Raw genomic sequence first — 10,728 nt, 5'->3', positions numbered from 1 at the left:
CAAAAGGAAATGTTGTCCAGTCCTGTGCTATCTTCATGACTGTTGCTGTGTTTAAGTCCATTGTTGCTGCTATTTGTGTCAATCTATCTCACAACGGGGCTTCCCTGGCTTTTTCCCACCCTCCACTTTACCACCTGTGATGTTCTTTTTAGTAATTGGTCTTTCCTGATGACATGTCCAAAGTAAGTGAGACGAAGTCTTGCCATCCTCACTTCTATGGAGCATTCTGCTTGTATTTCTTCTAAGACTGAATTTATTTGTTCTTCTGGCAGTCCAAGGTATATTCAATATTTTTCACCAACACCACAATTCAAATGCATCAATTCTTCTTCTGTCTTCGTTTTTCATTGTCTAGCTTTTGCATGCATATGAGGTAATTGAAAAGACCACGACTTGTGTCAGGCTCACTTTAGTCATCAAAGTGACATCTTTGCTTTTTAAAACTTTAAAGAGGTCTTTTGCAGCATATTTTCCCAATGCAATACGTCGTTCGATTTCTTAACTGCTGCTTCCATGGACGTTGATTGTTGATCCCAGTAAAATGAAATCATTGACAACTTCAATTTCTTCTCCATTTATCATGATGTTGTTTATTGGTCTACATGTGAGGATTTTTATTTTATTTTTTTTCATGTTGAGGCATAAAGCCTGTTGAAGGCTGTGGTCTTTGACCTTCATCAGTAAGTGCTTGCAGTCATCACCGTGTTTTATTTTCTTCATGGGACCTACCATTTTCTGATTTTTTTTCTTTATTTGCTTATTATCTCCCTCACCACCACTCCTGATGGTAAGCTCTGTAATGGTCGGGACCTTCTTTTCTTGCTCACTGTTGTATTCCAGATCCAAGTCTTTTTTTTTTAAATAATATTTTATTCAGTGAAGGTTTACATAGCGGCTTAGGTTCCCATCCAACAGTTTCTACACAGATTGTTCAGTGACATTAATTGCATTCTTCACAATGCGTGAACATTCTCATTACGGTCAGCCCTCCATATTCTCAGGCTACAGATTCAACCAACCGCGGATGGAAACTATTCTGAAAAAAAAAAAACAGAAAGTTACAAAAGCAAGACTTGAATTTGCTGTGCACCGGGCACTGCCCGGAATCCACTGGAATGAAGTGAAGTGTGGGCATCCTCTGCTGTAGCCTCCCGCCGTCTCACAGCTTCTCAGTCTCTCTCCAGCACTCATTGTTTGAGCATTGTTTGGCCTGCACCTTGTCATTATTCCCTAAACAATACAGTACTGTACAACAACTATTTACATATCATTTACATTGTATCGTCAGTAATCTAGAGATGATGGCACAGTGGTTAAGAACTCGGCTGCTAACCAAAAGGTCAGCAGTTCAGATCCACCAGCTGCTCCTTGAAAACCCTGTGGGGCAATTCTACTCTCTCCTCTAGAGTCGCTATGAGTCAGAATCGACTCGACAGCAATGGGTTTGGTTTTTTTTTTTTTTTGTTTAGAGATGATTTAAAGTATATGAGGGGATGTGCATAGGTTATATGCAAATACTGTGCCATTTTATATAACAGACTTGAGCATCCTCGACCCTTGGGGAGTCCTGGAACCAATACCCCCCGTGGTTATCGGGGGACAATTGTATTTCCATTCTGGTTGTTCCTTCGGTTCCGAGCCAAGTATTTGATAGAGCGCTAATTAATGCAGGATTAAAAAGACCCAGGTCCTGGTGTGGGCTGCACTCACTCACTGTGCAGTCCAGAGTATGCCATTTAAGTGTCTGACTGGGTCTTGGTTTCCCTAACTGTATGCTAGGGGTGAATCCCTATCCAAGTCACAGAGGTATTGTACAGATCAAGTATATCAGTAGGATGATGCAATGCAAATGCAAGATAGTAAGATTTCAACCACTGAAGATCTTTCAGAAACAAGAAGACATTGTGGTATGAACACAGAGAAGAGAAGATCCCAGGAGAACGGAGATGTTTCCTAGTGCCAAACTCTCTGGTGAGCCCCAGGGGCCCATTGGCTAATTCAGGTTGAGATTTCAATCATTCTTTGCTCTTCTGGGAAGGTTTTTGCCATAGTACAGCATGGTTATCCATAGCAAAACAACTGTTTCACTCAAGGGAGGACAGTTTTTATCTCTTGATTATAAATGCTGTGGACCTAAAGAAGGAAGGCTTTCTGAGGTGGTTTTCGGAGTATTCATATAACCCCGTCTCTTGAGGTGGGTCCACGCTGCCTCCCACTCCTGGAGTTGAGGCCTGAGAGGATGGTGGCCCTCCAGACTTAGGGAAGACTCAGGCAGAGGCTGACATCACTGTGGGAGAGCCTCTAGTCCTCGGTGAGGGCGTCATTTGGCCAGTGAATTGTTGCTTCGTGATACTGCGTGGGCAGGCTGGAGGGTTTGGGCACGGCCTTTGGGATGAGGTAGCCTGAGCTGAGTGGTGGCGGCAAAGTTCCGCTTTCACAGAAACAGCTTCGTATGGAGTGTGTTGCTGCCCATAGCTTCCTTCCTTTCTAGGCTTCTCTGGCTCTGGCTCTCTGGGACCCTCTCACTTGGCATACCAGTAGGTCTTGGCATCTGGCCTCCTCTCTCCCTTTGGTGCAGTATCTCCAGCATGATCCCTGACTTTTCCACCCAGTGCCTTGCGTTTGCTCCGTGTTTTCTGGCATGGTGCAGCCCCGAGACGGGTCATAGACAGCCTGGTTATCTAGGATCTAGGTTACCAGCTTGTGGAAGAGCTGCTTCCCTTTCTTTTTCCCACTGTTCTGCTGCTGTCTTTTCTACCTTTTTCCATGCTTACTCTAACCTCCACCTCAGAGGTCTGGTGAGGAAAACAGGAGGGGAGAGTAAGCAAAAAATGAACGTGGCTTTGAATATAAATTCCTTCTGTAAATTGGACAACTTAGATTCAACAGGCCAGTTCCTTGAAATCACCAAATAGTAAAGCTTGTGCAAGAACTAGATAACTCGAATAGTCCTATATGCATTAAAGAAATTAAATGTGTAGTTAAAACCTTCCCACAAATAAAATTTCAAGTTTTAGAAGAAAATAGAGGAGAAAACCTTTGTGGCTTTGGATTAGGCAAAGAATTCTTCGGTTCGTCACCAAAAGTATGATCCAAAAACACTGATAAACTGGATAAACTGTGAAGTGTCAAAATTAAAAACTTTCTCTGTGAAACATTTTATTAAGAATGAAAAGACACACCACAGAATAGAAGGAAATATTTGCAAATCACATCTCTGACAAAGGACTTATGTCCAGAATATGTAAAGAACTCTAAAAACTCATCAATAAGAAGCAGCTTAAAATTAAAAAAATAGGCAAATGGTTTGAACACATATTTCACCAAAGAAGATATTCGGATGGCAACTAATGACATACCACATCATTTGTCATTGGAGAAATGCAAATTAAAACTATAATGAGATACCTATTTGGAATGGCTAAGATAAAAAAAAAAAAGATTAACAAGTGACAATATCAAGTTTTGGCGAGGATGCGGAGTGACTGGAACTTGCATACATTGCTTGTGGGTATGCAAAATGGTGCAATCCCTTTGAAAAACGTTGTCAGTTCATTATCAAGTTAAACATACACTTACCATATGAACCAACAACCCCCCTTCTATTTACCCAAGAGAATTAAAAACTTATGTTTAGACGAAAACTTTTACGCAAATGTTTATAGCAGCTTTGTTCATATTTGTCAAAAACTAGAAACAACCCAAATGTCCTTAAACTGGTGAATGAATAAACAAACTGTGGTTCGCCTATACAATGGAATGCTACTCAGCAATAAAAAGGAGCAAACTATTGATACGCAACACAATGTGGCTGAATCTTAAATGCATTATACTAAGTGGAAAAAGCCAGACGCAAAAAGCTACATACTGTGTGATTCAATTTATATGACTTTCTGGAAAAGGCAAACCTATAGAGATGGAGAACAGTTTATTGGTTGCCAGGGTTTAGGGATGGAGGAGAGATCGACACCAAAAGGGCAACAGGAAAGGCTTATGTCTTTGAAGTGATAGAACTGTTCTATACTTTGAATGTGGTGGTGGTTACATGACTGTATGCATTTGTCCCACCAGCTGTCTGTCAGTTTGTCATATTGCAGTGGCTTGCATGTTGCTATGATAGTGGAAGCTATGCCATCAATATTTCAAATACCAGCAGGGTCACCCGTGGTGGACAGGTTTCAGGGGAACTTCCAGACTAAGACAGAAGGAAGAAAGGCTTGGCAATCTACTTCTGAAAATAAGCCAATGAAAACCTTACAGATCACAACAGAACATTGTCTGACTCACTTGCTTTGGACATGTCATCAGGAGGGATCAGTCTCTGGAGAAGGACATCATGTTTGGTGAAGTGGAGGGCCGGTAAGAGCGAAGGAGACCCTCGGTGAGATAGAGTGACACAGTAGTCACAAAAATGAACATGAACATGCCGGTGATTGTGAGGATGCCTGAGGACAGGCAATGTTTCATTCTGTTGTACAAAAGGTCACCATGAAGTGGAGTCACCTTGACAGCAGCTATCTGTCTGTCTGTCTATCTGGCGTTTGTCAAGATTCACAGAACTGTATACCAAAAAGCATGAATTTTACTATCTGTATAAAAAAAAAAAAAGAGTGAGATTTAAAGTGAGCTTATCACTGGATCCACAGTTACTAAGTACCACTAGGTGCTGGGCTTCATGGTAGAGCAGAACCTCAGAGGGCACATGGAGAGGCAGGTCTGCACATACAGCTGAATTAAACCGTGCCAACCCGTTCATCTGTCCATCCTTTGATCATGGTGTCGTCATTATGCTTATCACATTCACAGTCCCTCCCTGAAGCTAATGGCGTGGCTCCATGTAAACATCTGCAGCACCCAGAAGATTATGCTACACTGTGCTGCCTGTGTCTGTCTGTTCTCAGATGCTGGTCAGGAACCTCGGACTGGGAAACTCTTCATGAATTAATGTTAAGCAGAGGGTAGCCTAAACCTCACCTCTTCTAGGAGGCTTTGCGCTTGTTCCACAGGGAGGCTGTTCATTCTTCTCTACGTCCTTGGAGTGTTTTTGTTCTTCTCTCTGTATGTACTGGACACAGTATAACTTAATGGTAACTGCTCAAGCTTTAGTGCCAGAGGCCTTAGATTGAATCCTGGCGTGAGAGTAGTGATCCTGGGCAAGTAATTTAACCTCTTTTGGTCTCAGTTTCTTCATCTCTAAAGTGGGGACAATAATAGTACCTACTTTACGGGGTGGCTGAAGGGTTAAATGATAAGAAGCACGTACAACACTTGGCCCAGTGCCTGACATACTGTGAGCATGCTATAAATGGTAGTTACTGTTCTAGTCCTCTTGACTGTTGTTGTTAGCTGCTGTTGAGTCCAACTCATGGCCACCTTCCGTATAACAGAACAAAACGTTGCCTGGTCTTGCCTCATCCTCATAATCGCCAGCATGTTTGAGTCCATCATTGCAGCTACTGGGCCGGTACATCTCCCTGAGGGTCTCCAACACCCTCATTGGCCCACCACTTCACCAAATATGATGTCCTGCTCCAGCAATTGGTCCCTCCTGATGATGTGTGCAAAGCAAGTGAGTCAGACAATATTCTGTTGTGATCCATGGGTTTTTGGAAGCAGATTGCCAGGCCTTTCTTCCTAGCCTGTCTTAGTGTGGAAACTCTGCTGAAACCTGTCCACATGGCTGACTCTGCTGATATTTGAAATACCAGCGACATAGCTTCAAGCATCATAGCAACATGCAAGCCACCACAGTATGACAAACTGGGAATAGGTGGTAGATCTCAATTATAGGACTTAACCATGTTCTATATAATGATCTGCTTGCATGCTTGTCTCTTCCTCTCGACCAGGAACTTGATGAGGAAAGGAGCTGGATCCTATTGGTTTTTGTATCTTCAGTGGCTAGCCCTGTGTCTTTGTCAAGTGAATGGATGGATTAATTAGTGAGTAGCCACTGGGGTGGGGATGCTGAAAGCCCTTACCCTCATTGTATACATTGTCATCACCATCAGCAGAAAGCCCCTCCTGGGGCTCAAAGGCATAAGGTGCAGTTCCGGCCTTTTCTTTCTCCATGCCATCTTCAAGGCCAAGAGCTGAGGGGGCAGTGGTTGCCCTCTCTCAGACTCAACAAACAGCTTGAAATCCCCAGCAGCTCCTCTCCCCCTGCTGCAAGCGCCAGTTGCCTTTGCACCATTTACCCTGGACCCACCTCCCGAAACTTCCATGGGGACACAGCCACAGGATGCAGGGCAGCAGACGGGAATTACACAGGTGTGCCTTCATAGTTTGGGGGACTTGACTCCCTTACTTCATGAGCTCCTAGCCTCTTTGAGTGCACCATCAGCTATACAGAGAATTATATTCAGTTGGCGGGACCAAAATATAGTGAATTGCCTTTATAAGTGGATAAATAATTGGCCCAGAGAGTGCTGATGTCAGCCTAGTGGGCAGCTGGAAATGGTGAGCTTAGGGCTCTTGGTCCTGCTCAGTTTATATCAGTGTGGATGTGGATACTGAGGACATTATGCTTATTAGGATTTGTAGTTGGGAGACAGCTCATGTCTCAACACATTGGACCAGTGGACCAAACCCAGTGGGGAGGAATTAATAGGGATAAATGTGAGTTCCTGCTCCTAGACCCCATGTCTATCAATACTCATGCAGAATAAGGTTGACTGAGCTTAACTGAAGCACATGCAAAAGAATGCCAGGGCTTTTAGGCAATACCAGTTTACTATAAAGCTAGGAATGTGATATGGGCACAAAAAAGCTAATTCTATTTGGTTGTATCAACAGAGACATAGGTTAGAGAACAAAGGAGGTGAGTGACGGTCTTACTCTCTATGCCAGCCGATCTTCAATATGACGTTCAGTTCTGATAATCACACTTTCAGATGGACATTTGTAAACTGCAAAGTCAGTGAAGGGCAATCAGGATGACAAGCTGACTTAGAATCAGTCTGTGTAAATAATGGTTGTAGTGATTTGTCTTGAAGGAGAAAGACTCGGTGGGGTCACAAAAGCTGAGAACATTTAAAGGGTTTCCTGTGGAAGAGTGTTTTGACCCATTCTGTGTGCTTCTAAAGTAGCTTCATCTAGTAGAACTTTCTGTAATGATGGAAATGTTTTATGTCTGTGTTGTCTAATAGCTACTGGACATATGTGGCTTTTGAGCACTTGTATTGTGGCTAGGGATTGATTTTTTAATTTAATTTTAATTAAAATTTAAATAGCCACATGTGGCTAGTGGCTACCGTATTGGACAGTGCAGCTCTAGAGAGTAAATAACGGACTACTAGACCAGGGGTTGGCGCATTCTTTTTTCTGGGGGAAAAAAAAAAAAAAGTAGGGGGAAGGGTGCAGATAGTAAATATCTTGGGCTTTGCAGGCCATATGGTCTGTACTGCAACTACTCCATTTTGCTGTTGTGGTACGAAAGCGGCTATAGACAGTATGTAAATGAGAGAATGTGGCTGTGTTCCAATAAAACTTTATTTATGGATGCTGAGATTTGACATTCATACAATTTTTGTACCTTATGAATATTATTCTTTTGATTTTTTCAACCATTTAAAGACATAAAAACCAAATCCAGGCCATACTTGACCAGTGGTTGTAGTTAGCTGACTGTGGGCAGAGGCTGCAGGGAAGCATATATTCATTCAGAAAGGAAGGCGATGCATTAATTCGAGAGTTTTCTTCTGACTCTGGGGAGTGTTGAAATCAGGATGACATACGACTGCTTTACAATTACACTTACTTTGTGGAGGGACGTCAGTTGTCTTCCCTCACTTGCTGCTTACTCTCCAGCCCTATGTTGCTGGAACGCGTTGCTTAGGCGAGGTGGGAGGGGAGTGTGCTGGCTTCACGGCTTCCTTCACCAATTCTGCCACATGTTCAGGGACCCCTGGGATGTGCCTTAGTGGAGGAGCTGGTTATGTCCATTTACACACAGCCCAGGAGAGACGTGTTGATGGTACCCAAGGCCTCCACCCTCTACGAGAGGTTGCCAAATACCGCCTTGTCTACCATCCAGTCCTTCTGGGGACAGGGTGCCTCGGGTGAGGACTGGGCTTGGGGGCTTTCATCCCTCTGTCAGTTCTTTCTGTGGATGTGCCATCACTCATTCTGTGACTGGAGAAGGTCACCTTCAGCGTTCTCCCCCAGATGGGGAAACCGTTGCTCTCAGGGAGCTGTGAGTCTCTTTCGAGAATGAACGTTAGACCAAAGTCCAATGACTGTCTGGTAGCTGAGTGTCCAGTCTGTGATACTCACAGACTGAGTGATCAGGTTATTATTAGTATTGTTAAACTCTTTTTTTTTTTTTAACCTTTCTTTTGCCTCACTTCTGTCCATTTTACTTCCAATCAACATCTCTGCCAGAAAGAACAAAAATAAGAAATCTTCCCTTTCTGTAAGGAGAGAAGCCAAAATTGCTGGTTCGAAATTTTAAATTTTTTGTGGCTTTATCCAAACCCCAGCCCATTATAATGACAATAGAGTTTTCTCTGTATCTTTGTGAAGCTCAGGGGGCTTAAAAAACTTTCTATTTTGGACACTTTTAAGCTCACACAAAAGTAGACAGAATAGTATAGTCGTATAATCATCTCCATGTACCCCCCAGCCAGTCTCGTTTCATCCATGCCCTCTTCCTCCTGCCTCTGTTATTTTGAAGCAGACCTCCTGGAAGTTTTGGACAGAGTGTATTGCCTCATCTTTGCACTAACATCTCGATCCTGCATATTCCGTTTCAGATAATTGCTTTTGATGAGTTAAGGACGGATTTCAAGAGCCCCATAGACCAATGCAACCCTGTTCATGCGGTAAGTGTGGGTGCTGGGGTGGGAAAGGTGATGTCACCACCAGTCACCCAGGGCCTGGGAAGCAGGGCGAGAATTTTGACGAGAAGGAGGAGTAAAGGAAAATAACGTATCTCGACCCTGACTGTGACTCCATACCCAGCTTGAGGAGGTTTCTCATTCTTGGTCTTGAGATATCTTGCAAGTTAAGAATGAAAAGTCCCAACGACCCAGGTGGGAAGGGGCTGCTGGGCTGGCTGTTGAGTTCTCAAGGCCTTGTGTTGGTGTTTCTTAGTTACTCACCCTTGGCCAAGGAGAGTGGCCCCATGTTTGCTCAGATGTTTGCAGGGCTTGTGAGCTTATTAGCAACCCTCCCCATTCTGTACTTGGGCGCCAGGCTTTCTCAGACGGAGACTCGGAGGGAGGGTTGATGTATGAAGATCCTGGCCCAGTGTGTGTTCATCTGCTCAATGTCCATTGCCCAGCATGCATTCATCTTGGGTAGCTTTGTGGTCCTGTGGGCAGCTCGCCTCCCATGGAGGTCTTGGATGCAGTCTGGCTGTCCTGGCCCAGGCTCAGTATGTGTAAGACCGCCTGTCCAGCACTCACTGCCCCAAGAACCCTAGTGCTCCATCATGCTCGTCCCCAATCAAGTCTCTTAAAGAGAAAACGTGGAGTAAGTGGTAAGAACGTAGGTTTCTGCTGCACTGCTCTGCACTGCTCTGCACTGCTCTGCTGTCTCTCCCCTGCCCGGGCTGTGCCTGTAATTGGGAGCTCTGAAAGACTATAAAAGGAGAGGCCTGGATGCAGGGAGAAGAGGACAACAAAGTCTCTGTTGGGTGGGGGTGGGTGTTGGCTGTCTGTTTCTCTGGTCAGGACAGCCCATGTCCCAGAGCCAGACATCAGCCGTGCATGTGGACAGAGCCTTTTGCAAACGTATTCCAGGCTGGCCCTCCAGGTTCAGGGTGGAGCATGCGCAGTTCGTGTGAGCGTGTTTCTCAATCCAACCCCACTGGTCCTGTGTTTAGTTGAAGCTCCTTCTAGGCCGCAGTTTCCAATGCAAAGGCAAGTTTTTTTTCCTGTTTTAATAGCTTTGTTGGTATTTTTCAGTAGGACTTTGTAGAGAGAATGCCAGACTCTACTAGCATGCTGTCATCTTAACCTGGAAGGCTTATGGCATCCTTCTTTAGTAATAGGGACAAAGAGACCTAGTCACCTTTAGATACAGGCCCCCTGAGAAAGGGTATGATTTTGGGGAGGTGACCAAAGACCATTGTGTGGGACTGGGCCTTGGTATCCCTCTCTAGAAAGTAAGAGGTTAAGATCATTATTGGAGTTGTAATTTTTGAGATTTTACTATGTGCTAAGAATTTTATGGAGACCCTGGGTGGTGCAAACAGTTAAATGCTTGACTAGTAGCTAAAACGTTGGTGGTTTAAACCCACCCAGGGGCACCTTGGAAGACAGGCCTGGCAGTCTGCTTTCCAAAGATCACAGCCTTGAAAGCCCTATGGAGCAATTCTATTCTGCACACATGGGGTCACCATGAGTCAGAATGGACTTGATGGCAACGAGCAACAGAAACAAGGAACTTTATATACAAAATCTATGCTCCTTGCAACAACTCTACCAGATAGGCATCATTAACCCAATTTACAGACCACACAACTGAATCTCTTGTCTAGGGACTCATAGCTCATGAGTGGTGAAGACAGGATTTGAACCCAGGTCTGCCTGTCTCCGAAGTCTGCGTTCTTAACCACTTACTCTATGTTGTTTCTTTAAGAGACTTGATTTGATAATGCTTGAGGCTCCCTTTGGCATTATATTCTTTGATTCAATGAAATGGAGCCAAACTCCAATGAAATGGAGCCAACTGTTTGTTGCAAGTTGAAAGGATCTCTAAGATCCACTTGAAAATCTATGACAC

The 10,728-nt window shown here is 44.1% G+C and overlaps 1 protein-coding gene across 1 annotated transcript in view; it reads left to right on the top strand.

The window, feature by feature from the left end:
• Window positions 1-10,728, top strand: part of CNIH3 (cornichon family AMPA receptor auxiliary protein 3) — a 146,680-nt gene that overhangs the window by 63,845 nt on the left and 72,107 nt on the right. Inside the window, exons 2-3 of the mRNA XM_004375895.2 lie at window positions 8,754-8,828; window positions 10,114-10,136. Coding sequence (XP_004375952.1) covers window positions 8,754-8,828; window positions 10,114-10,136 — 98 coding nt within the window. The remainder of the gene's footprint in view (window positions 1-8,753; window positions 8,829-10,113; window positions 10,137-10,728) is intronic.

Source organism: Trichechus manatus, unplaced genomic scaffold, assembly GCF_000243295.1.
Source record: "Trichechus manatus latirostris isolate Lorelei unplaced genomic scaffold, TriManLat1.0 scaffold00039, whole genome shotgun sequence".
NCBI lineage: Eukaryota > Metazoa > Chordata > Mammalia > Sirenia > Trichechidae > Trichechus > Trichechus manatus.
Note: the sequence above shows the minus strand (reverse complement) of the source record. Positions and strands in the feature narration are given on the sequence as shown.